General features: G+C 44.0%; 3 protein-coding genes across 7 annotated transcripts in view; 1 reads left to right on the top strand and 2 right to left on the bottom strand.

Moving 5' to 3' along the window:
• Positions 1 to 1,044, bottom strand: part of LOC137521582 (myosin-10-like) — a 273,744-nt gene extending 272,700 nt beyond the window's left edge. Inside the window, exon 1 of the mRNA XM_068241013.1 lies at positions 786 to 1,044. The gene's annotated coding sequence lies outside the window, so the exon portion shown is untranslated. The remainder of the gene's footprint in view (positions 1 to 785) is intronic.
• MPV17L (MPV17 mitochondrial inner membrane protein like) lies at positions 948 to 21,998 on the top strand. 3 transcript variants are annotated; one of them, XM_068241020.1, is made up of 5 exons: positions 948 to 1,317; positions 9,910 to 10,489; positions 16,027 to 16,097; positions 20,148 to 20,177; positions 21,620 to 21,998. In XM_068241020.1, the coding sequence occupies exons 2-5, from the start codon at positions 10,183 to 10,185 to the stop codon at positions 21,815 to 21,817; spliced, it is 606 nt and encodes a 201-aa protein (XP_068097121.1). In that variant the 5' UTR covers positions 948 to 1,317; positions 9,910 to 10,182; the 3' UTR covers positions 21,818 to 21,998. The 3 variants fall into 3 exon arrangements, with proteins under 3 accessions (XP_068097121.1, XP_068097123.1, XP_068097122.1); XM_068241022.1 differs by lacking the exon at positions 948 to 1,317 and adding an exon at positions 1,384 to 1,476; XM_068241021.1 differs by lacking the exon at positions 948 to 1,317 and adding an exon at positions 1,575 to 1,811.
• A 2,030-nt stretch (positions 21,999 to 24,028) lies between these two features.
• Positions 24,029 to 27,291, bottom strand: part of ISOC2 (isochorismatase domain containing 2) — a 29,685-nt gene continuing 26,422 nt past the window's right edge. For all 3 annotated transcript variants that reach the window (XM_068242883.1, XM_068242882.1, XM_068242881.1), the window contains exon 6: positions 24,029 to 24,227. In XM_068242883.1, the coding sequence (XP_068098984.1) occupies positions 24,147 to 24,227 (81 nt within the window). In that variant the 3' untranslated portion in view covers positions 24,029 to 24,146. The remainder of the gene's footprint in view (positions 24,228 to 27,291) is intronic.

Raw genomic sequence — 27,291 nt, 5'->3', positions numbered from 1 at the left:
AAGTTTCAGATAGGTTGTAGTAAACTATGCACACACTTTGTGCTGTAGAGGGTGCTGTGATTGGAGAACTACTCCCTATGATGATACCTGCCGGATCCCCTAAAGTAGACTTGCGCAATTCACTTCAAATACACTTTAAATTCAAACAGATTTTTTTCCTCTACAGAGTTAAAGACTTTATCAAGCTGCCAGTTTATCACTCACTCTTATAATCTGATTAGCTTCATGCAAAGTTTCAGTTCTGCTTCCTCTAATCCCAGTGATTGCAGAGGCAAAAGAGGAATTTTAGCTCACACCTCTACTGGTGGGTATCAGGGAGGACAAGGCTGCAGTCAGTACTGTTATGTTTTGGATCTATAGGATGACTAGCACAAAATAACAAGGCCTAGGCACAGCTCAGGACAGGAACACAACACAGCAAACTGTCCCAGGTGATCTGGCACTACTACAACCCACCAGGCAGGAACATGGAAACCATTCTCCACCCACATATCAAGACTGCACATTTAATGAGATCAAACAAGTCTGCTCCACAATCCTCATTATCAGATGTTGCTGGATGGAGTCCAGCATTGCTGATGGCAATCAGGAATGGCAGAGCTGCTTCCTGGCACCTGATATGCAGGTACTGGTGCTAGGCGTACATGCCAGGTGCATTATACGCATGGACTGCCATCAGAGGATCATGTGACAGCAGCACTGACTGGAGTGGGACCTTCATAGGTCTCATGTTTTGTACTAGCAAGATAAACATGCAAAGCCATGGCAGAGAGAATGCAGGTTACCTGCTGGCACCGCACGGGCTCCGCTGTTGTGTTAGCTTCCCCCCAATAGAAGTACAATAGGAGCGGTGCGGCCGGAGCTGTGCTGGCTGTTAGGAACTTCTGCTAGTAATAACGGGGGCGCTGAGCTGGTGCGGTGCACACCATGACGTATGCTGCTGGGGGAGACAGGAGAGGACAGCGACACTGCGCTGTACTCAGTATTCTGTAGCTAGCGCACCCCCTAGCGGCCGCTGAAAGACATTGCTCGCAGTCACAGATGCCAAAGCTGCAGCTCCCTTCGCGTTACCATGGAGCCACCGAGTAGCTGTCAGGGGGGCGGGACTGGCCAATAGCAGAGCGCTGTGAGAAGACAGACGTCAGCAATAGCTAATAGGAAAGCGGGATGAGGTGAAATGGGATTGCGGCATGGGGAAGGTGACAGATTTCATGGGCGTAGCTTATGGGAAGTCTCACGTTGGAGTGATCCTGACGGCGGCGCGCTGCAGCTTTCGGTTACGGGACTGTGGCGCTGCGATATATCAACGTCTTTTTGGTAAGTGCGTGCCAGCCGGTTTTACGCGTTTATATGCAAACTCTGTGCTTTCTAATGTGTTACTGCTAGAAGGGGCGGGGCGATCGCGTGTAGAGCCCGATACAGCACTCCCCGCCCACAGCCTTTGTCCACCAGTGAAGAAGTGGTGATAATTGGGAGGTACGGTGGATCCCGCCCACTGCTAATACTTACTGTACTTGCATATGGGGGACTGAACGAGAAGGGGGCGGGCACATACAAGGCTGGGCGTGGTTTGGACTAATGAGCAGCTACTCTAACTAACTAGTTGTGTGGATAGTGGGACATTGAGGGCACTCAGGGCATTGTGTTGTAGGGTCACATTTCTGCATATCTGGTCACGTGTTATGTCGTTCAAAGGGACACGTAATGCTTTCGCTGGCTCTGTCTATTTCTTTATCAGAGCACTGGAAGTAGATGCATGGCTGCCACTTCTTTGTGTTCTGCATTTTAACATTTAACCCTGGAAACATTCCGTAAGTAACACATATCAGAAATGATAGCTTTTGTGGTTGGTCCCTTGTTGCAGGGTTTCTCTTGTTCGATTGCCCTATGCCCAGCCTAAACACACCTGTTTGCATCATACATTGGAATGAGCACTTATGTTTTTGTATATCTTTATTTTTTTTTTTAGTAACTGAAACCTAAAAGTGACAGTATATATTAGCATTTTCTAAGTTCAGTATTTCTCAATATTATTGTAGCTTGCACCCTTGATGAAATAGGGTATTTGCCAAGTACTCATGTGAGTTACATCTTGAATTGATGCATAAGTATTTGTAAGAAATACGACTCAAATGTGTGCAATAATTGTCGTGCTTTATGCTTTTGACTAGTTAAAAGGACCACTACCGTGAAAAAAAGTAAGCAGTAAAAATCTGACAGAACCGACAAGTTTTGGACTAGTCCAGCTCCTCATAAGGGATTCTCAGGGTTTTCTTTGTTTCGGAAGTTCGCCTTAGCAACTGCCGTTCAGGAAATGCCTTTAAAAAAACAAAGAAAACCCAGAGAATCCTCTATGAGGAAATGGACTAGTTCAAAACCATTCAGATTTTAACTGCTTACTTTTTTCGCTGTAGTGGTCCTTTAAAAATACTTAGGCTAAGTTCACATTATGTGTGTTGCATAATGCTTAAAGTGCTTAGGCGAACTACAGCAATGGATGAGTGACAACTGATTAAAACTAAATGCAGACAAAACTGAAGATCGGAGGGTAGCGCATGACAACAAAACAACTTAACTTGCAGTCTTCACCACTGGGAATGGGAGGCACGGATCTACACAGCTCTGATCATGTGCGTAGCCTGGGAGTTGTAATTGATGATTATTTAAACTTCAGAACTCACATCTCCGCTGTGGTGAAATCATCCTATTTTCACCTGAAGATCATTGCAAAAATCAAGCACCTCATCCCCCCAGATCTACCAACTTTAGTTCATGCCTTCATTACATCCCGACTGGACTACTGCAATGCTCTCTACACTGGCCTTCCAAAAAAGGACTTGTACCGCCTAGAGCTGATTCAGAATACTGCTGTCAGACTGTTAACCAACCAACCCCGTCACTGCCACATAATGCCAGTCCTGCTCTCCCTTCACTGGCTACCTATAAAATGGAGGGTCCTAGTCAAGATCGGCCTACTGACATTTAAATCACTAAATAATCTGGGCCCTGGATACATGAAAGAAATTTTACAGCTGCGTAGCAATCCCCGCATTCTCAGATCAACAGGTTCTAATAATCTAGTCATACCCAGAGTCCACTTGGAAACTTTTGGTTCCAGAGCCTTTTGTCATGCTGCTCCTACGTTTTGTAACTCCTTACCTCAGCAGATCAGGACAGCTCCATCCCTGGACTTGTTTAAATCCAGACTGAAAACCCACCTGTTCAGTTTGGCATTTGCAGAAAGATAACTTTTGTTGTGTGAATACTTCATCCAACTACCAACTATTGAATCTGAGAGAGCCTAAGCGCTTTGAGTCCTATGGGAGAAAAAGCACTATAGAAATGTTATTGTATTGTATTTAAGTGAACCTAAGATGGTTCACTATCGCTAATTTATACTTACTTGGCTTACTCCAGCTCCATGAGCAGCTCTGAGTCCCTCACCGTTCTCTTAGGCCCCTTACTGCCGCTACGACTCCCAGTAATCCGTGGTGTCGCAGGCTTCTGCGCATGCGCAGCTGGGACGCACACGAAAGAGGGTATTTCCTTTTAAAAAATGCAAATTGCCTGGTTGTCATGCTGTCTCTCTACCATTCACAGTAGCGCATTGGCTTTGGCACTGGCCCTCTTGTGTGCTCCCCTACCTTCCATGTGTGGTCCTCTGTCTCCAGTGTGTGCTCCTCTGGCCCCTTGTGTGCTCCTCTGCCTCCCGTGTGTGCTCCTCTGGCCCTGTGTGTGCTCCTCTGGCCCTCTAGTGTGCTCCTCTGCCTTCCATGTGTGCTTCTCTGGCCCCTGTGTGTGCTCCTCTGGCCCTCTTGTGTTCTCCCCTGCCTTCCATGTGTGCTCCTCTGCCTTCCATGTGTGCTCCTCTGCCTCCCGTGTGTGCTCCTCTGGCCCCGAGTGTACTCTTCTGGCCCTCTTGTGTGCTCCCCTGCCTCCCATGTGTGCTCCTCTTGCCCCGTGTGTGCTCCTCTGGCCCCTGTGTGTGCTCCTCTGCCTCCCATGTGTGTTCCTCCAGCCCCCATGTGTGCTCCTCTGACCCCCGCATGTGCTCCTCTGCCTCCCGTGTGTGCTCCTCTGGCCCCGAGTGTACTCTTCTGGCCCTCTTGTGTTCTCCCCTGCCTTCCATGTGTGCTCATCTGCCTTCCATGTGTGCTCCCCTGCCTTCCATGTGTGCTCCTCTGCCTCCCGTGTGTGCTCCTCTGGCCCCGAGTGTACTCTTCTGGCCCTCTTGTGTGCTCCCCTGCCTCCCATGTGTGCTCCTCTTGCCCCGTGTGTGCTCCTCTGGCCCCTGTGTGTGCTCCTCTGGCCCCGAGTGTACTCTTCTGGCCCTCTTGTGTGCTCCCCTGCCTCCCATGTGTGCTCCTCTTGCTCCGTGTGTGCTCCTCTGGCCCCTGTGTGTGCTCCTCTGCCTCCCATGTGTGTTCCTCCAGCCCCCATGTGTGCTCCTCTGACCCCCGCATGTGCTCCTCTGCCTCCCGTGTGTGCTCCTCTGGTCCCGAGTGTACTCTTCTGGCCCTCTTGTGTGCTCCCCTGCCTCCCATGTGTGCTCCTCTTGCCCCGTGTGTGCTCCTCTGGCCCCTGTGTGTGCTCCTCTGCCTCCCATGTGTGTTCCTCCAGCCCCCATGTGTGCTCCTCTGACCCCCGCATGTGCTTCTCTGACCCCGTGTGTGCTTCTCTGACCCCCGTGTGTCCTCCTCTCCCCCCTTCTGTCTTCTGCTTTCCTTGAACCATAATCAGCAGCGGCAGCATGGCTCACCTCATGCAGCGGTGATCAGAGACCTCTCCTCTCTCTCACAGTACCTCTAGTCCCAGCTTCTGCTGATCGTGTGATCAGCAGAAGCTGGCACTAGGGGAACAGAGAGAGGAGAGGTCTCTGTTCGCCGCTGGATGAGGTTAGCCATGCAGAAAAATATGGTACGCTACAGGTGTGCTCTAATGCACTTGCAATTCTTTGCAGGTGAAATGTCATGGATTGTATTTGTTCCAAATGATTTTATCATTTCAAGGTGAGAAACTACTTCTGAAAATATTTTCTTTACCTATACAAAACACAAATAATTGGAGTCAATAAACACAGAGACTAGAAAGGTTTATTTAGTAAACCACACACCCAAAAGACAATATTTATGCTCGTTAAAGTGACCTATCCATAGCTGATATCGGAGACACAGGCAGATTCAATGATTGTAAAGGGTGTATCATAACAACTTAACTCTTTTTTTACAGTGAATTAATTACACTGACTGATAATCCATGCAAAGCCTGTGAAGAATTTGTTGCAACATGACGGCTGTGTGATAGTATTGCCAGGCCCGGATTTACATCACAGGAGCCTATAGGCACAAATGTCCTGGCACCCTAGACTTCGCTCTCCATGAACCTGTAAACACCCGCTGAAACACATCGCAAGTGTACTGGTTTGCCCAGCTGTCACTTCTCCCTAAGTTCCTTTGTCCATCATAGGTAGCTAGAGGTGCTCCTGAGTATTAGGTAGCCAGAGCTATCCTCAGTATTAGGTAGCTAGAGGTGCCCCCACTGAAGGGAGATCTGGGCAATGGAATGTTGAGACCTGGGTGAGTAAGCTCTCATTTACACGCCGCCTGGGTCTCTGCATAGGTAAGGCAGGAGGGAGGCACTTGGGGAGGGAAGTGAGCCGTCTTTACATCATCAAGCGCCTATAGACACGAGCCTACAGTGCCTTATGGTAAATCCAGCCCTGAATATTGCTTTGTAACTATTCATTTTCCAAGATGGAGTTTTCTACGTAAAGTCATTGTTATTTTATCTTTTTCATCAAAAAATAGTTGAGTTCAGATCGCCCATAATATAGATCCCTCTCTCATCAAATCTGATCAGGGAGGGATCTGTTTGGCTGCCCACACACTGTACACAGATTCCGAATCGATCTCAGTATGAAATCGATTGAAAATGTGCAACTGATTGAAAATCTGCCACCTGCCTCGCCACACAAGGAGACCCCCTATCTGTGCTCCCCTCCAGCCGGCAGCAGTACTCTCACCTATCCGACTGGGGCATGTCCTCCCGGGTCCGGTGGCTTAACTCCATCCTCCTCCGTGTGTCCTCCCTGGTGTTCAATACTCCCAGGATTTTTGTGAAAAAAGTGATCCAATTAATTTTCATAACCTTTTTTTTTTCCTGTAACTTGCCAAAATGTGTCAAGCAAGGGTCTAGTATACAGTGCAGGAGAGTACTGACGTGTATGCATGTCAGACCTGTTCACAGCATGTTTTGTATTGACGTGTATAACTGCCTATACCGCTAGGGAGGTTAAACACTAGAGCTCCGGCGTGTATGGAGCATATTCTAACAGATGAGACTCCAGGGACTGATGTATGCAGTGCTTCTTCTTCTTCCACTGCAAACTTTCTAGAAACCAAGTGTATCTCTCATCACCCTGCTCTGCCTGTAATAAAAAGCTAAAATATTGATTAAAGATCTTAAAGTGAACCTCCGGACTAAAAATTGACTCAGCAGCACTGAAAAGGCTTTGTGTTTCTTTAACAATTTCACAGCATCAGAACTTTGTTTCTCTTATAAAAGCCTCATTTTTATCTGCACAGAAGAAAACTGCCCGGGCATTTTTCCCCTGATGCTGTGCAAAGCATGATGGGATTTCTGATTTTGTTGTTCTCGTTCTGCTGTTTTGGTGCAATTTTTTTTTTTTTACATTTTGAATTTGACATTTGAAGCCTAGGGTGTGCAGCTGGGAGGGTTAATCAGGACACAGGATAGTTGGAACTGTGTCTCCTGCTCCCTGTCACCTCCTTTCAACCAAAAAGATGGCTGCCCCCATGACAAAGATGGCAGCCCCCATGAATCACAAACATTTGCCTGTTCTTTTAAAACAGGGTGGGTAAGAGATTATATTACCTATCTATTCTAATTAACATTACTAATGTAACTTGATGACAGTATGTTTGTTTAGGCTGAAGTTCCCCTTTAATATGCATAGAGCAACCAAACAACAATGCCAGTTATGTGGAGATTTGTCACTGCACCTTTATTGATCACCACCATGCCAGATCTTCAGTGAAAACGATTCCTCATCACATTGCTCTCCTCATCTTGCCCTGCGGAAGCCACTCCATTGTCCACCAGTCTGTCGTCCATCCTTCCCCCTCCATACAAATATAGCAATAGAATGCATCAGTAGCCTATAGGTTGTTAAGAGAACCTCATATGTGAGGAGGCTGCCATATTTATTTCCTTTTAAACAATTCCAGTTGCCTGGCAGTCCTGCTGTTATCTCTGGCATAAGTTGTGTCCAAATCAGACACCTGAAACAAGCATGCAGCTAATTTAGTCAGATTTTTGTGAGATACCTCTAATCTGCAGGCTCGATCAGGGCCTGTGGCTAAAAGTATTGCAGGCAGAGGATCAGCAGGAGTCAGGCAATTTGTATTGTTTAAAATTAAATAAATATATCAGCCTTCGTATATCTGTCACCTAAGGTTCCCTTTAAGCCATACATGTCAAACTCCGGCCGTAGGCCAAATCTGGCCTTCGGAACTATAAGATTTGTCCCTCAGGTGGTTTCCCCACTTTGCATTATGTTTGGCCCACTCTAGACCACCAGACATCTGGGAATTGTATAGATGAGGGAGGGAGGACCCCTAAACATCAGGAAACTGTATATGGGATGTTTGGAGGGCTATTAGACACCAGGGACCTTTATAAAGGAGAGCAGTGGCCACTATACATTGAGGCCAGCCCGCGAGTTGATGCCAGAGCTTAATTTCGGCCCACTTTGTATTTGACTTTGACATCCCTGCTTTAAGCACTCGGCCCTGAAGCTAGTGAACTTGTTGTTCCTGAAGATAGTCCATCATCATCAATTGGTGAGGAAGCTTCTTGGGCCAGTGGGGAAACATCTTAAAAATATTAAGCAAGTTTACTTAAAGGAAACCTGTAAAGAAAAAAAGTGCCCCAAATAGGTACACATAAACAAAAAAAGGTGGTTGAGGTAAAGATTCACCTTTAGGAAAAAACACAGAGACAATAGGAGCCCAATAGCATAATATGTCACGTCTCCTGGTATAAATAATGAGATGAAGTATACTCACAAATGTGGGTTGCAATTAGGGGCAACCAACCACAAGGAGCAGATGGAGAACACAAACCTGTCTCCACTCGGGCAATCCAGTAGCTGGATCTGAGTTTCTGCAGATGGTTGAGACCACTGCAGGCCAATACACAGCTACCCTAGGGGGATGGGGAGGTAAAATTGCACGACAGGGGAAAGAGGCGCCCAAAGGCAATAAAACTGCGTTAAAGAGACACTAAAGCGAAAAAAAAAAAATAATGATATAGTGAATTGGTTGTGTACTATGAATAATTACTAGAAGATTAGCAGCAAAGAAAATATTCTCATACTTTTATTTTCAGGTATATAGTGTTTTTTCTATTCTAAAATATGTGCAGATTACACAACACTCAGCATTCAAAATGAGTCTTTCAGAGCAGTCTATGAAGTAATGACCTCTCCTCTAGCAGAGAAAAAGTAAACAGTTCACTTACAGTTGAGATAATAAAAGTCAGATAACAGCCCTCTCCACGACTAACTTAGTCGACTAACTTAGTCGGAGAGTTAATGGCTTGTTTGCATAGAAATAACAACTGGAGTTTCTTAACTCTTCCTGTACTGGAAACAATTAGACTGATGTATCTGATCTTAATGTTTTATTTCTTAGCTGTACTACACATACAAATCATAAATTTTTTTTCGCTTCAGTGTCTCTTTAAAAGCAAAAAAGGTGGAGTTGGCTTACCTCTCCAATGACACTATCGAAGTTGACTTAAATATATTTTTATTTGCTTAGGCTATTGTGCAAATAAAAATCTATTTTAATCAACCTTGCTAGTGTCATTGGAAAGATAAGCCACCACCACCTTTTTTGCTTTTATTTTGTTTTTAATGCAGTTTTATTGCCTTTGGGTGCCTCTTTTCCCTGACCTGTATAGAGGGAAACTTCCTCCTCAAGCAGCCCGTTCCAGCGATACCCCCTCTGGAACACCGCTTGTCGATGACTTGAGCATGCGCAGTAGCACAGACCCGCTCAGGCTTCAGTGGAAAAAGCTGAGCTCGATCAGGTCTGTGATACTGCACATGGGCAAGCTGCCTGCAGTGTAGCACTGACCCAATCAGGCTCAGCATGGACCCAAAGCCCAAGCGAGTCTGTGCTACTGCACCGACGCAGTGTAGCTGTGCCTCGAGGGTCTCACGTTGCAATGGCCTGGTGGGATAGGATGGGTAAAGCCTTTGATGGATCCCTAGGCTTCTGTGTCCTAAGGTAAGTATCCAATTTTTTTTTTCATTTTCAATTTCACAGGTTTACTTTAAAGAGATACCGTGACCAAGAATTGAGCTTCATCCCAATCAGTAGCTGATACCCCCTTTTCCATGAGAAATCTATTCCTTTTCACAAACCGATCATCAGGGGGCTCTGTATGGCTGATATTGTGGTGAAACCCCTCCCACAGAGTGATGTCAGGACCATGGTTCTGACATCACACTGTGGGAGCCTTGTTATATTGTGGGAAATAACAGCTGTTTTCAGTAGTTTCCAACTGCCAAAAAAGAAAGCAGCACTCCTTCCACTGACATCACCTGCCAGCAGTAAAAATGTCACCATGTGATAAATGTCAGAATGTAAATCAGGGAGAGGAAAGATTTTACAATGGGCAAACACTGACTAAATTATTTATACATAATTATTGTAAAAACAAAGCACTTTTTTTGTTATATTATTTTCACTGGAGTTCCTCTTTAAATTTGATTTAATATTACACAATTATGCATACATTTTGTACATTGCAGCATGTTTTGTAAATTCCAGTGTTATCACAAAACCTAATGCACTCATCTATATTTCTTTGTACTTTTAGGATGGAAGCACGCTGTGAATTGTAACACGTCAGTGTTCCTCATTTACATCTGCGCTCATTTAGAGCAGGGATTAATAAAGATCTTTTAAATATTGGAATACGTTTGTTTACCGTGCATCAGCAGCAGTGCCTGTGGAAGTATTTGATGACATTAGACTTACATGATTTCTAAGGAGACTTCAAAAATATCTGCTATATTGGCCTTACGGAAGTGTCGTTAGCCGTTGGACCTCTTCCTTGTCTACAACAGTTTTTCCCCCTCCTCTTTGTAAAATGCGTGTTTTCACCCAGTTCACAAAAAGACATCCCTGGCTGACTAATGTGACAATCTATGGTTCTCTGTTTGCCTCTGCTGACATCGTACAGCAGAAATTCACAAATGCACCCAATGAACCCATCAATTTTAAACAAACCGCAAAAGTTGGAGCTGTGGGATTCTGCTTTCACGCTAATTTTAACTTTTTTTGGTTGAGATTTATTGAAAGAATGTTTCCAGGATCTGCACCAATTAATGTCATCAGGAAGGTTGCATGTGACCAGCTGATGGCGGCTCCAGTTACAATAAGTGCCTTCTACACTGGTAATGTATATCCTTATACAGTGAGTGCGTTGTGTGCACCATGTGGCCATATTTACCAATAAAGGATGCTTATGATTAAAAGTCACACTGAGGGCTCGTTCACACTGGAGGCGTTTTCGGCCTTTTTTCACACACAGGTGATTTTGAAAAACGCCTGCCAAACGCTTGTGCAATGAATGTTTATGAGAATGTTCATATCAGCGCGGGTCGTGAGGCAGCAAAGCGGGGTGTGGACCATTTTTGAGGCGATTCCGCCTCAATGGAAGGTATATTTGTGCAGCGATTGCGTTCGCGTTTTTAAGAATAAATACATCGTATTTATCAGGGCTGTGGAGTCGGGGCAATTTTGGGTATCAGGGCTGTGGAGTCGGAGTCGGGAAAAAATGCACTGACTCCTAATGAATTTAAACTGTAGTTAAAATAGAAAATATGATAAAATGTTCTATTTCTCAGATAATAGTCATCATAAATAATTTATACAAACAGTAATAGCTGTGCTTAGTCCACAAAAATGAAATAAACCAATAAAAAAAAATCACATCTGATTGTGACTGTATATATGTGTACACAGGAATCTCTTATATATACGAAATGACATCTATGCTGTAAGAATAAATACCTGATGTGTAGCCGTGTCACTAATAGAGATTGTCAATGAGATGAAAATAATTCTGCGTTAATTCTGTTTTATGCCAATGTATGCACTCTCTTTGCTCATGAAATCAAATAATTTGATATGTTGTTAAAATTTGGTTTGGTGACTACGAATTAAATGGTACCTGAGAAGGATGAAAAGAAAAGTTTTATACCTGGGACTTCTTCCAGCCCCCTTCAGGCTAATCAGTCCCTCGCTGTCCACCTCCACCACCCGGATCTTCTGCTATGAGTCCTGGTAATTCAGCCAGTCAGCGGCCGCATGCTTCCACAGCCAGGAGCGTTCTGCACCTGCGCAACAGCGCAGGTGTAGTACGCTCCCGGCGGCGGAGTGTGTGCATGCGCACTACGCCAGACTGGCTCAAGTACCTGGACTCCTAGCAGAAGATCAGGTGGCGGAGGAGGACAGCAAGGAACTGATTAGCCTGAAGGGGGCTGGAGGAAGCCCCAGGTATGTATAAAACTTTAATTTCATCTGTCTCAGGTTTACTTTGGTACACAGTAGTACTATACTCTACATATGCACTCTCCACAGAGCTGCATGGAAAGCACTGAGAATGTTGTGCACATTTAACACAGAGGTGTTGTCTATCACCCATAAACCTGGTTCAGATTGTGCATGAAGAATGTGTAATAGAGGAAGAATCTCCTTATTCCCCTGCAGAGTACCTGCACATCACTCTTACATGTACCCACGGTTACATTGCCTAGGGCCTGATAGATGTTCTTTGTTCCAGTCTGTACCATTTACAAGTACTCTTACCAAGGACTAGTTTTAGTCTATGACTAAAGGGAATAAATATGGCAGTCTCCATATCCTTCTCACTTCAGTTGTCTTTTAAAATTCCTAAGCGTTGGCAGTTAAGAGGCGAATTTCATGTTACATACTTCCAATCAACAATATTATAATATGCAAATTAGTGGAGTCGGAGGAATCCTAAACTGAGGAGTCGGAGTCGGTGGATTTTTGTACTGACTCCACAGCCCTGGTATTCTTTTCCAGGTCAAAGAGTTCACTTCCTGACTTCCGTCAGGGAGTGAAAAAACGCAATCGCTCTCAAAAAGCGCTTATTGAAGCACTTTACAAAAACCACAGCACCCACCCCAGTGCTGGGAGGAGGAAAAAATACCTCCAAAAACGACAAGCGCCAACGCTGAAGTAAACGGAATGCAATGTGAACGAGGTCTGAACGTACAGTGGTTTGCAAAATTATTCCACATTTTGTCATATTACTGACACAAACATTAATCAATCTTATTGGAATTCCACGTGAAAGACCAATACAAAGTGGTGCACACGTGAGAAGTGGAACAAAAATCATACATGATTCCAAACATTTAAAAAAAAAATAGCTGCTAAGTGGGGTGTGCGTAATTATTCAGCCCCCCCGAGTCAATACTTTGTAGAACCACCTTTTACTGCAATTACAGCTGCCAGTCTTTTAGGGTATGTCTCTACCAGCTTTGCACATCTAGAGACTGAAATCCTTGCCCATTCTTCTTTGCAAAACAGCTTCAGCTCAGTCAGATTAGATGGACAGCGTTTCTGAACAGCAGTTTTCAGATCTTGCCACAGATTCTCAATTGGATTTAGATCTGGACTTTGAGTGGGCCATTCTAACACATGGATATGTTTTGTTTTAAACCATTCCATTGTTGCCCTGGCTTTATGTTTAGGGTCATTGTCCAGCTGGAAGGTGAACCTCCGCCCCAGTCTCAAGTTTTTTGCAGACTCCAAGAGGTTTTCTTCCAAGATTGTCCTGTATTTGGCTCCATCCATCTTTCCATCAACTCTGACCAGCTTCCCTGTCCTTGCTGAAGAGAAACACCCCTAGAGCATGGTGCTGTCACCACCATATTTGACAGCGGGGATGGTGTGTTCAGAGTGATGTGCAGTGTTAGTTTTCCGCCACACATAGCGTTTTGCATTTTGGCCAAAAAGTTCCATTTTGGTCTCATCCGACCAGAGCACCTTCTTCCACGTTTGCTGTGTCCCACACATGGCTTGTGGCAAACTGCAAATGGGACTTCTTATGCTTTTCTGTTAACAATGGGTTTCTTCTTGCCACTCTTCCATAAAGGCCCCCACCTGAGCTGTAGATCTCTGCAGCTCGTCCAGAGGCACCATGGGCCTCTTGACTGCATTTCTGATCAGCGCTCTCCTTGTTCGGCCTCTGAGTTTAGGTGGACGGCCTTGTCTTGGTAGGTTTACAGTTGTGCCATACTCCTTCCATTTCTGAATGATCGCTTGAACAGTGCTCCGTGGGATGTTCAAGGCTTTGGAAATCTTTTTGTAACCTAAGCCTGCTTTTGATTTCTCAATAACTTTATCCCTGACCTGTCTGGTGTGTTCTTTGGACTTCATTGAGTTGTTGCTCCCAATATTCTCTTAGACAACCTCTGAGGCCCTCACAGAGCAGCTAGGTGCACTCTATTTAGTCATTAGCACTCATCAGGCAATGTCTATGGGAAAACTGACTGCACTCAGACCAAAGGGGGCTGAATAATTACGCACACCCCACTTTGCAGTTTTTCATTTGTAAAAAATGTTTAGAATCATGTATGATTTTCATTCCACTTCTCACGTGTACATCACTTTGTATTGGTCTTTCACGTGGAATTCCAATAAAATTGATTCATGGTTGTGGCAGTAATATGACAAAATGTGGAAAACTTCAAGGGGGCCAAATACTTTTGCAAACCACTGTAAATCAGCAGCATGCCCATACTTTACTATTGTTCAAAGTAAAGAGAGTACCGGACGTACTTCTTGCCATTAGAGATGGTCAGTGAGATGCAAATAATTACAGATTATGTGCAACTGAGAACTGGGCCATTAATTCCCGAAGATTCTCGAATTGTCCACGTACAATTTGCATGAAAACCTGAATCATTAGTGTCTCTTCTTGCAGTGAAAAAAATGTTGCTGCCATATTACCTACACCTAAAGCCCAGGCTAAAAATCATCTTTTCTCTAATAGCCTTCAAGGGACACTTCAGCCTGGAATAAAAGAATCAGTTTTACTTTCCTGGGGCTTCTACCAGCCCCCTGCAGCCATCCCGTGCGCTTGCAGTCACTCACAGAGCCTCCGGTCCCTCACTGCCAGCTAGTTTAGTTTTCTCTGACGGGCTTGATAGGCCTGGCTACGCATATTTTTCTTTGCATTCCCGTCCACAGTAGCGTTCTGCGTCTGTGCAGGACACTATTGGGGACGGGAACATGAAGGCGCCTGGCTCTTCTACTGACCACATATGCTATTGCTCCTTTGTTATTGCCTGATGAAGCGGGATCAAACCTGCGAAACGCGTTGCATATTTGCGTTGCATAGTTCATAAATAAAATATTTTGACTGTCTTTACTACAGTCGTTGTGTTTCTACTTGGAGGAGGTAAGTCCACCACTACCTCCTCTATTTACCAAGAATTTGGTTTTTAAGCTCATTCAGCTTCCTTTTATCCTTTTGGCGCCTCTGTTCTCCTGCATAATGGACAAAACTATGCATAAAGTGCTATCTTATTCACAGCTAACTGGCTCAATCCAGCATCATTTTAAAGTGTACCTGTCAGGGCCTGAGGCTTCTTCCAGCCCTACAAAGCCTTACAGGTCCCAAGGAACTCTCAGATTGCGCACCGTTGATCAGCTGAGCTCCTCCAAAAGTTTGCAGACTCACCAGTTGGGAACTACTGCGCATGCACGGTGGCGTAGATGTTAGCACTCTCGCCTTGATGCACTGGGTCCCCCGGTTCGTATCCCAGCCAGGGCACAATCTACATGAAGTTTATATGTTCTCCCTGTGTCTGCATGGGTTTCCTCCAGTCAATCTGGTTTCCTCCCACATCCCAAAAACATACAAATAAGTTAATTGGCTTCCCCCTAAATTGGCCCTGGACTACTGTAATACACTATACCACATACACATACTGTGGTAGGGATTGGTAAAGGAACTGACAAGACAATATATTCTGTACAGAGCTTTGGAAGATGTTGGCGCTATATAAACACTAAATAATAATAATAATACACTCTGGCCTCAATTCACAAAGCATTACCACATTCGGTAATGCAGAAAACTGTTTATTTTACTGATCACCTTGCCAAACGCCAATTCACTAAACCTATTCCCGCACTGAAAAGTAAAATTACTAACTAGTGAGGTAAATTACCGACTTGTGTGGTAAATACCTCAAATGTCAAGAAATTGCAATTCACAAAGATTCAATCATTCAGTAAATCAAGCCAAAGTGATTAATATTTATCTCCAGCTCTGATCACCTGGTAACTTACAATCTCCATGTGGCAAAGGTTGACAGATGTAGCAGACTGCCAGTAGAGAGAGCCAGATATCCCTGCTTCTACCCCATTTGATCCGATGCATTTGGGAGGGGGATTTGTGTAATACAGAGCAGGAAAATTAAACATTTAAAAAGGCTTTTCCGTGTCCCTTTAGATGTGCATATCTATATACTGATACACAGAAGAGCTCCCTCTAATTAGCATTTATGCACATCTAAAGGGATGCACTGGACAGAAAAAGCAACGTCTCATGCACACCACTTGTGGGAAGACTCTCGGCTTCTTGCTCCACAGCTGGACTTACCGATCAGGGGTTAGTGAACTGAAGCAAGTTTTATTGGTATTTTACTAAACGTCTACCGCATGCAGGAAATCTTAATGAATTTGGCAAAAAAAAAAAAGTTTAAAATACCAAATGTGTTATTTTACTGACCTAAATTATTTCACTAAACTGACCTTAGTGAATTGAGGCCAATATGTAGGTGCTGTTTATTTTTGTTGTTGTTTTTATTGAATATAATTTAATATATGTAAAGATGGATGATATTTAGCTCCAATTGTGGATTAATACAACATTTTTTAACTGCAGGCTTAAGTCTTCTGGATGGAGAGGAGGATGTCTTTAAAAACCTAAAAGAGAAATTCTGGCCAACCTACAAGGTAATGCATTACTATAAAAGTAAAGTTTTTACCTTGGAGTTTACTGAACTTTACTCTTTACAGCAGTAGAAGCCCAAAAGTTTTGTTCTGTTAATTATCACTTTATATAAAGTCCATTCACATTGGCAACAAAAGAAGTGTAATGTGAACTTTGCTGCAGCGCACTGAGGGCACTCAACCAACCATTAGAAAAAGAAGTGAGCCAAAAGGCATTGTTTATGCTATGTGCACACCATTCCATTTCCCGTCAGACGGGGCAAACTGACGATTTCCGACTTATTTGATATGCTCCCAGTTGATAACGGGATTTATTTTGTGCAGTAGTGATCTGAAAATCGATCCCGTTATTGATCGGGAGCAGATCGGAGAAGTCGGGAATTATCAGTCTGACCCATCGATCTGACAGGAAATTGAATAATGTTACATTACATTATAGTGGTTGTTGTAGCTGCCATTTCCTCTGCACTGTGCTGGCTTGATCAATAACACATTGACCCTTGTTCAATTTACTTTCCCTCCTATCAATAAAATGCCTTTTCAGCCACCAGCAAGCAAGAAAATACTTTTACAATTGGAAAGTGCTGAAAAGATATTTTAACTGCTACCGGACCATGCTAATTGAAATGTATGACCTGTTTGGGACCTGTTATCCCTGCCAGGGCGTAGATTTCAATTAGCCCACTGCATAGATACGCCAATCGCGGCGCTCTCCCATCATTGAGGCTCCCTCATCATGCTCTCCGTATGACAGCAGATCTCCGTGTGTCGGTCAGGAGCCAATTTCATTAGCTGCTGACCCCGTGATCACTGTGAGCCAATCAGTGGTAGCAGCGGATCCGTACGGCGTGACGTCAGTAGGCCCCCGCTTTTCATACCAGCGGTCTTCCAGTCCTTAAGAAAAAAACTTAATTGAATAAGGGCAATTATTGTTTCATCATTGATGTTAGAGCCCCTCAGTTGATGCCAATGTAGCAGCAGCCTGTGTGTAATAACAAGCCAGTTACTCTATATACTCTAAAAGCCAAGAATTGTGGTAAAACAATAGCTCTTATTTCAATAATTGGGAGTACATTTATAGCAGGCTTCCCCCACAGCAATCTTCTGTCTATACACGCATAACACTAACATCTTTCCCCTATTTCTATTAGCCGATATCTGGAGCTTGACCAATAGTAGGTGAATGTCGTTGCCCTTTGCAGCTCACCTGCACCAATATCCGGAGCTCGACTACTAATATATGAGCCTCGGGCACCATAAGCTGATCTATGGCACCCAAGTGAAGTGCTTGACGCCCCACAGCCACAATTTTACATTGCGGTCCATGGAAGATTCAACAGGTGGCATGTTGTGGTGCGTCATATGCATCTGATTCATATAATTGGGTCAGTGCAGAGAGCGCAGCCGCAACAGAGGATTAGTCAACCCCCATCACCCCTTGGTGAGGGCTTAGTTTATACTTGTATTGGTTTATATTGAGCATATACAGAAATAACCTTTTCCCTGGCTGCCTTACTGCTATGCTAATATTGTGTGCTTACTGATCTGTCTGCCATGCTTATTTGCAATAACATTTGCAACAAATATTGAAATCAACCAAAATTTGCCTATATCCCTCTTTGTGCTGTTACTGTCCTTCAATATGGATCAGGGCTGTAGTTATGTGCGTCGGACTCAGCGTATTCCTGATTGCTTAAGAGCCGGGCAGCGGGGGGGCGGATCCACTCGAGTCCAGAGCAGCACACACAGCTTCACCAATCGTCGGATAGCGATGGTATGACGGCGGCGGTAGGCACCGCCGCCGTCATACCAACGCTATCCAGCGATTGGTGAAGCTGTGTGCCGCTCTGGACTGGACTCGTCCCCCGCTGCCCGGCTCATTAACAATCAGCAATACGCTCTGCGTAATCACAGCTTCTGCCACTGGCTCTCCTTCTGCATGACGGCGCGACGGTAGGCGGACCATGCAGCCAAGCAGAGCACAGCAGGCACTGGGAAAACCGCAACTAATGACGATTACCAGATCGTCTTCACTTGAATTGCGGTTTCGGTTTAAAACCGCAAAACCGTTCAGCTCTAGTACATACACATGTCTATCTCATCATGTCGCGTCACTTTGGTTGTCTTTTAAATAGTATACCGCATTGCCAATAGTAATGCACATTTTTCATCTGGGTACAACACTAAAAGAATTAACCAACTGATTATTTGTTCTCTGTTCAGTGTCCCTATAAAATGAAACAAAGGGGAGAAAATATAGTACTGTTCTCTTCAGAATGATTTCTACTGGCCTTGGTGCCCTTCTTCATTCTTACCAAAGTCCTTTGTCCCAAGTGCCATAAGTGAAGATTAATTTGGCCTGTTTTTCATGATGGCTACTCATCTTGCCTGTTCTGGTACTCGGCATTTTGGTATAATATGGGCAAGCTTTGAATGACAAGGCTTCTACTCACTCAGCAGAGGTTTGCCTGGTTAGAGCTGGCAGGTGAATGGATACTAAAAAAAACACAGACCACTGGCCGGCCAGAGATCTGTACAACTAAGGCCCAGTGCACACCAAAACCGCTAGCAGATCCTCAAAACGCTAGCGGTTTTTGGAGCAGATTTCAGAGCGATTCTAGGCATGTTTGGAGACGTTTTCTAAACATGCCTAGCGTTTTTGTGTAGCAGATTACAAATATTGTTACAGTAAAAGCTGTTACTGAACAGCTTCTGTAACAAAAACGCCTGGAAAACCGCTCTGATGTAGCGTTTTCCAGAGCAGTTTGCGTTTTTCCTATACTTTACCTTGAGGCAGAAACACTTCTGCAAACCACAAACTTGCAGCAGGAGGCACGTTTGCGGTTTGCTAAAAGCCTCAAACCACTGTTGTGCACCATCCATTGAAATACATTAGCCAAGCGTTTTCACTGGTCGGATGCGGTTGGAAGATCGCTGCTAAAACCGCTCGGTGTGCACTGGGCCTAAGGAAGCGTTCACACTCATCCTTGCAAATTCTACATGCGATTTGCTATTTTTTGCCTGCACAAACTTGTATTTTGCAAATATTTATTTTTTTTCTCTGCAGGTTTGCAATTTTTGTGTGCGTTTTTATGCAGATTTTCAGACTGCGATTCTTCTGTGCATACCAATGAAGTTAATTAACATAAGAATTTTTCTGCGCTCCCATTAATTTGCACTAAACTCCTATCACACCCAAAAAGCAGACCTACCGCACACATTTTATTATGCAAAGAAATCGCAAAAGGCTGGGGGAAAAGTATAAAATGCACAGGAAAATATGATGCCATTAAAATACATTATTATGTGTACTGAACACAAATTTGCAAAAACGCACAATGCATGCAAATTCTATACCACCTTTCTGGAAGCTTGCCATCATTTTTTTCCCCATGGGAATTCTCTTTTAGGCCTGGAACCCACTGAAAACAGCAAACGCAAAACGCAACCGCTAGCGTTTTGTCTGAGCGGTTTGCAAGCGGATTCATGCGCGTTTTTGGTCGTGTTTTGCAACATTGTATTTTTTTGCCCAGCGGGTGCGTAGCGTTTTGCGTTTTTATCGTAATTGGTCCTGTGAATTATTTTTAATCTTGTTACAGTGTGCTGAACCGCAAAACGCTAGCAAAACCGCTCAGTTTAGGTTTTGCTGACCGTTTCCGCTAGCGGTTCAATACTTTGCATTGAAGCGCTAACGCTCCAAAAATGCTGCACGTCCTGCGTTTGCGTTTCTGAGAAACGCAAACGCTCCTGTGGAAGTTGCCCCATCCATTAACATTAGCCCAGCATTTGGCAAACTGCTAGCGTATCGCAGTGCTGCCAAAACGCTGCCAAAAGCGCTCCTGTGGGTTCCAGCCCTGGTGCTTGGAAGATGGGGATTGATTTTTGTACTGGGGATTGCAACACAACAGTGCAATATGTTATTGTGCAGTTTAAGCTATTGAACACATTTGTATTTTAAAATTAGATTCATGCCGGTGAGCTGTATTGGTAATATTTATATTGACATTCATACAAGTCTTATTCAAATATCTTGTCTGTTTTTTTTCATTTCAGACGGGAGTAATTTGCTGGACAGTCTTTCAGGTAAGATTGTTGTGATCAAATAAGAATACATAACAAGTCTTGCTTAACCGTAGCTTGAACATACGTAAGATATCCAAAATAACATTTTGTGCTTGTTCACACTTAGGGTGCTTTCGTTTTTTTTTTTTAAAGCGCCGGAGATTTTCAAAATCAACCTAAAAGCGCTTGTGCAATGATTCCCTATGAGAGAGTTCACATATGAGCGGTTAGATTCCAATCCGCTCAGCAAAGTGCTGCCTGTACCATTTATTGGGGTGATTTGGCTATAATGGAAGGTGTAGGGAAATCGCAAAAAGTGCTTGAAAAAGCGCTTTGTATAGCGATTTCCCAAGCGTTTTTTTTTTTTTAGAATAAATACATTGTATTTATTCTTGTCCGGGTCAAAGAGTTCACTTCCTGACTGACGTCAGGAAGTGAGAAAACGAATCGCTTAGATAAACGCTTTACTAAAAATCACTAATGCAAAGGTAAGCACCAGGAGGCGCTTAAAAAAATTGCCCACCAAAACGCTGGCATCATCGATTGCAATTTATGACGTGAACAAGGCCTTTATGTTATTCATAAAGCTCTAACAGATCACACAATGCTGTCCAATAAATTGTGCATGACAACAAATGTTCAGACAAATCGCAAAAATATGACAAATGTGGGAAGAGGACATTTTGCCCCATCTGAGATGGCCATAATGTAACAGCTGCCAACTTTGTCACCTAACCTGGTCGAAAAAGTAAAATCTCATACTTGTGGTGGCAGCAGACTTGACGGTTGTCATCTGCTGTGCACTCTCTTCCTCTCCAAACATTGTGTTAATGTGTATTTGAAAAAAAAAAGGAAAATAACATTTTTGTACATAAACATTATTAGTTGTTAATAATTTACAGTAGCTTTATAATGGATTTGGCTTTTTCAACTTAACATTCCAAAAAAATATGTTGGAAATTAAGCATACAGCCTAACATGCAGCAAGATGGGTCACACGAAAATGATCAGTGACTTTCAATGTGGCACTCTGCTTGAATGTCTCCTTTGTACAAATCAGTGACATTTCGGCTCTGTTGGAATTGCCCCAGTCACCTGGTAATTTTCTTGAATTGTGAAGTCGAAATTTCTATAAACAACAAGCAAAAGATCACACAAGCCCACAGCAAATAATTAGGGCTGGTCATATATTATGCATGGTACACAATTTCCCATCAGATCGACGGTGCGAATTGAGCATTTCCGACAGGTCCAATATGATTTCTGATGGTTTTTCAGATTTTGAACAGAAGTGATTAAAAAAAAAACGATCAAATCAGATCGGACCTATCAGAAATCATGGTTTTGACCCGTTGGGAAATTGCATGGTGTGTACAAGGCATTAAAGAAAATGTGGAACACTGGAGAAATAAATTTGTTATGTATACAGCGTTCTTTATCTTGTTTTTAATTGCTATTTGCAGACCATCAATTTCAGCATTGTCCCACCACTCATCAGAACCGCATACATTGGAGTTTGTGCCTTTTTGTGGACCACGTTTCTCTGCTACGTACGGAACAGAGACATTGATCAGGTGACCACACGTCTCCTGCAGTATATTCCAGTCAAGGGTGGTAACAGGACTACTGAGGCTGAAGAGGAAGGAAAATCCTCTAAATAAAGGAATCATCTCAGAATGAATAGAGCCTGTTTGTACCGCAGTCCGTAATTTTTCTGGTTTGTTATGAAGCTGTCATTTCATTCAAATACCCGTTCACATTTTGGGATCAATTTTGTGGTTTACATTTGAAGAGTTTTATTAGCAATATAAGTGTTTAGTAAATAAATTATTGGTTCATGAATAGAGTGTGGTTTATTTACTGCTCACTTTATTATTGTTTTATACTAATATATTGTCCTTTTTATTTTTGTTTTGTTTGTTTGTTTTTATTTTGTCCTTTTTATTTTTTATCATTTTGGACTGATAAGATTTGCTGTTATGTTGGGTATTATCCCTTGCTGTCTGTTCCTCTCCCTGTACTGTAATGAGTGGCCATAGCCTTGATGTGTCAGTCAGTAATAAGAATGTACTGTCTGGTAACCACACCCAGGCATAGTGATGAAAGCAATCCAGATGTATGCATTGTTCTGAGATATAAAACACGTGAGTGTGGACTGGGCATTGCCAATGCTGCCTTTTCTCCACAAGGGCCAGGTCTCTGTATGCCTGATGTGCTCATGCATAGCCCAGTGTTTTCCTTCGTGTTGTATCAGGGGCAACCTATAGCTGCATGCACCACTTTCAGGTCCCTTTTACACTTGCCTTACAAGTTTGTGTTGCGTTACCCTATTTTACCACAGGGTAATGCAGCGGCAATGCAAGTGTATGAGGCCTTGCACACTTACCACATCACTTTGCGCCAGAAGCTTCCGAATTGCCACCGAGCTGGTGCAAAGTCTGCAGTGCGTTACCTTATGACTTCAGCAGCGATGCACCATCTGCTGGAGCCAATGGGCGACGCAGGAATTTAATTGATAGAAACATGGTGCATTGCGGCACGCATGCGCGGACCAAAGAGAATCCCAGTGATGTACTTCCTGCCCAGCAAGGAGTACGTCACTGAGCAGGAGGCGGTGCCATGCATATGACCCTGTCGGCGCACTCTGCTGCAGGGTCATATGTTTGGCATTTTTTGCGTTGCAGTGGGATGCGGCAGGAGATCACCACAATGCAAAAAATAACAGTGTTAATTATTTATCCTTAGCGGCACATAAGTAAGGTGTTGACTAATGTGATTTTCTATGTGTTTTCCTCCCTTCCAGTAGGTAGCAGACACTTGAGCGTAAATCTTGCAAAAGCCCTGGGTGAAGTGTAAAGTGACATACACAAAGCAGTCAGGAAGGCAGTACTGGTGAATCACATGCATTTGTCAGGTATTGGATGAATGTGAGGTCATCACCACATTTGCTTCCAGAGTGCTGTCAGTTGAACATTGTCACCTTGGTGTCAAGAGCATGTCCAGACAGGAAGCTTGGTGGAGGGGCTTTGTGAATGCAGTAAAGCTATTCTACTAGGCCTCAGATTTTCCTGTCCAATAGCTATGTGATCACATTTTTTTTTTATTGAAATTTTAACAAAAATATGAACACATGTAGAACGTCTTTAAGTAGCAGCTGCATATCAACAACAAGAATTACAGAGAGGTCCATTTTATTTGTGCAGGAGTTGTGGTGACCAGTAGACTTTGGCGTAGCTATAGAGCTTTGGGCCCAAGTGCAAGTTTTACAATGAGCCCCCCAAGTATCTTATACATAATTCATATGGTGCAAAAAACCTGCCAAGGACCACCACAGTATGAGAGATGTAAGCACAGGAGGGGAACAGGTTGTTAATGATTATCACTATTCTAAATAGCACCATTGAAGAGCTAATACTGAAGTTCTGGGTGGGCCCCTATGGTCCAAGGCCCTTGGTGCAGTCGCAATGCTATACTACTGCCAATACAATAACCACCTGCATTGCTTAGCGTTAGCAAGTCTGATCAAATTGATTTTAATCCACTGGTTTAGCATTCAATATATTGTGACCTCAAGTTTCACTCATAGTTGAGTTTTTATGCATCTGCTTGTAGCAGTTCTGCATTTTGATCAGCTGGGCTTAAAAAAAAAACAGGTAACCAAATAGCTAAGTTGGCAGGATCATTTGGCTACAGTTCTCCTTAGTCATTCAAGCATGGGGTATATGCTGAATCATAGGCTTGGTCAAATATGTAGATATTTGTGGCCAAACCTGTTAAAGATCTGTCTTCCAAAGATTTGGGTCTTATTTGAATAAGCTGTTGGACAACATGGTTGAGTTTTAATGCATTTGCCATTGTAATGCCAGAGAGCCTTTATGCCAAAATATAATCATTTAATTACAATTATCATAACATGCACATCTTTTTTTCTGAATTTACATCTTTACTAGTGTTTTTAAATCCATGCTTGTTTGGTTACTTGTTAGAGGTTTACGTCATGAGAGGATTCTGGCTTTGAAAAAGAGACAATAGACCGCTGTCAGGAGCTGGTTCTCTTATGAGTTTTTGAACCTGGAAGAAAAACAATTCAATATGAATAATATGTACCCTCCACAGTGAAATAAAGGGGACTCAGCTTAAGATGGGCCTCATATCCAAGTACAGGGTAAACAAAATGGTGCAGCACCTTGGAATACAGAAACAACAGGAGATGACACTTAAAACGGAACTGAATAGTTAAAAAAACAACAACAAAGTGTTTCACTTACCTGGGGCTTCTGCCAGCCCCTTGCAGCCTTCCTGTCCTGCATCAGTCCTCCACTATCCTTCATTCTCCCGTCGCCAGCTACTTTCGGTTCGGTCGAATGCAGCAACTGCGCCTGCGCGCCCCGGGCCATGCGTATCTTTCTTTGAGTTTCTGCCTGCAGTAGTGTCCTTGGCTATTAGTACAGATTACAGGCTGGAACGTGAAGAAAGATACATGTGGCTCGGGGCGCACAGGCACAGTTGCTGTCGACTTACAAGCCGACGGTGTGATCGAACCGAAACTAGCTTGCAGCAGGAGAACAGAGGCTCATGGAGGACCGGCGCGGGACAGGAAGGCTGCAAGGGGCTGGCAGAAGCCCCAGGTAAGTGAAACACTGTTTTTTTTAACTATTCAGTACAAAAAGTGTTTGTTTAGACAAAGTAAACACTTTGTATACATTATTTAGTGTCATCTTTTGAGGTAAGCCACTTATCTTCCATATTTTGTTTTTAACATAGTTTTATCTACTTTTGGGTGCCTCATTCCCTATAGTGTCTCATATGCAAGTGGCAGCAATCAGAGTTCTTTGTACTGCCCATACAGTGTTCTCCCCAGAGCCTATTACCCGGGCGGAGCGCCCACCTGGGTCTCTGTTCCTGCCCGGCTGATTTGATTAGCCTCCGAGTGTAAAAGCAGAGTCTCTTTCCTCTGCGTAGTTTTGAATCAGACAGGCAGCGCTGCCTCTGAGTGCAGAGACACATCTCCGCCCTCCTCCTCAGCTCCTTCCTATCAGCAGCGAGGAGGGGCTGGTGAAGCTTCTAGCACAGATGAGTCAGACCTCGGGAACTTTGCTGGAGCGACTATAGAATAGAACGTACGGCTCTATTTCTATTCCTTTCCTTTTGGTGAGTCACCCGATCTCTCCCAGCAGTGGACAGAAGCTCTCCTCCTTCTCAATTATCTATGCAGCAGATACAAAGCCCCTTCCCAGCTCCGTCCTTTCACAGGAATGTTCCGAATACCCAGATAAGTGTGGCTCATTAACATATCACCACGCTGGTCATTCAGTGTGAAGGGAGAGCTAATGAGTGGTTTACGGGGCTGTAATATGAACCTGGTGCAGCATTCACTCTGCCCCCTGCACTTCATGCCAGACTGACATCTTGTGTGTCAGTGATTGTTTAATCACTGTGATATCCAGCTTCCAGTATGGGCAAATATGAATGGCAAAAAGTTCAATGGCACACATTTAGCCTGACTTATCTCAGCAGTTACAGTAATTTAGGTGGAAAAAAAAGCCATACGTTCATTGAGTTCAGCCAGGATACTTGTATCTCATATCACTGTGCTTTTTGAAATAGCATGGTCCTCTAGCAAGTCTCTGGAGTTGTCACACTCTGTTGCCTGCCTGTGTGATCAGCTTTAAAGAGAACCTGTAACAAAACAAAAGTTCCCTTAGGCTAGGGGGTACTCACCTCGCTAGGGGGAAGCCTCAGGTCCCAGTGAGGCTTCCCCCTCCGCTGTAGCTGCAGGCAATCCAGCGCTGGCTCCCCCGAAGTGTCCCGGAATCCTCCCTCGACAAGCGTCGATTTATTTACCTTTCCTGGCTCTAGCGGGGGTGCTATTGCGGCTCTCAGCACGAAGATAGGCAAAAAAGCCGATCTCCGTCGGGTCCCCTCCACTGCGCAGGTGACTTGCGCCTGCGCAGTATACCGACCCGACAGCGATTGCCTATTTCTGAGCAGAGAGCAGATACTGCGCCTGCGCTGGGAAGGTAAATATTTACATCCTCGCTGTTAGGGGAGCTTTATCTCCGCCGCCGTGGGACCGAGGAGGACGGGGGAAGCCTCAATAGGATCCGGAGGCTTCCCCCACCTGAGGCAAGTACCTCCCAGGGAAGGTTTTTTTGTTACAGGTTTTCTTTAAGTCAGCACTCCTCTGCTCCTAGTGTATGTCCAGCAGCAGGAGTCACAATACATTGCATGCAGAGAGTGGTGAATGTCAGGTCATATATGTAATGATGGGGCTATGGTACTAAGGCCCCATTCACACTAAGATACTTTTCCAGGAATTTACAGAGCTTTGCTCAATGCCAGTGAACAGAGAAGCGCTATGACAAAGTTTCCCTCAGGAAGCATTCACACTATAATTGTGATGTGTGTAAATCACAAATAAACTGCATACAGCATTTTGGGATTGTTTGCAATGCGATTTTTGTTTCTTGATAGTTATCTCACTACCCCCCCCCCCCCCCCCAACCAGCACCCAGCATTATGCCGAATTGTACCCACCCAGCGTGATCCACTCCCACCCCACCCAGTGTGACCCTTTCTCTCCGTTCAGCGTTTCTTTACTTTTTCACCCAGCAGCACCCAGCGTGACCTTATGTCCCCACCCGGCTACTTTTTCATGCCACCCGGCTGGAAAATATTTCTGGGGAGAACACTGAGCCCTATAACAGTGAAATACATTTTTAAACCGCTATTCTCAAATAAAGATATGAATCGAATTTTTGACTGGAGAGTAGCTCTTTCTTACAGCACTTTTATAGGTCACCTGAACTGAGAGGGATATGAAGGGTGCCATATGTATTTCTTCATAAACGATTGCAGTTGCCTGGCTGTCCTGCTGATCTCTTTGGCTGCAGGAGTATCTGGATCATACACCTGAAACAAGCATGCAAGTGAAATCCGACTAGATTAAGTCAGACCTCAGTCAGAACCATTTGATCTGCAGGCTTGTTCAGGGTCTGTTGCTAAAAGAATTAGAGGCAGAGGATCAGCGGTATAGCCAGTCAACGGTTATTGTTTAAAGTGAATGTTTACCGCTATCAAAATAAAAAAAGTCAGATACTCACCTAAGGAGAGGGAAGGCTCGGTCTTAATGAGC

The sequence above is a fragment of the Hyperolius riggenbachi genome, chromosome 6 (genome assembly GCF_040937935.1).
Source record: "Hyperolius riggenbachi isolate aHypRig1 chromosome 6, aHypRig1.pri, whole genome shotgun sequence".
NCBI lineage: Eukaryota > Metazoa > Chordata > Amphibia > Anura > Hyperoliidae > Hyperolius > Hyperolius riggenbachi.
This window is presented reverse-complemented; position numbering and strand designations above follow the sequence as displayed.

Coding starts and splice junctions, on each gene's coding strand:
- MPV17L (XM_068241020.1), top strand. CDS start 10,183: ATGCGTGTTTTCACCCAGTTCACAAAAAGACATCCCTGGCTGACTAAT. Junction 10,490..16,026: donor AATAAGTGCCTTCTACACTG/GTAATGTATATC, acceptor TTTTAACTGCAG/GCTTAAGTCTTCTGGATGGA. Junction 16,098..20,147: donor AATTCTGGCCAACCTACAAG/GTAATGCATTAC, acceptor TTTTCATTTCAG/ACGGGAGTAATTTGCTGGAC.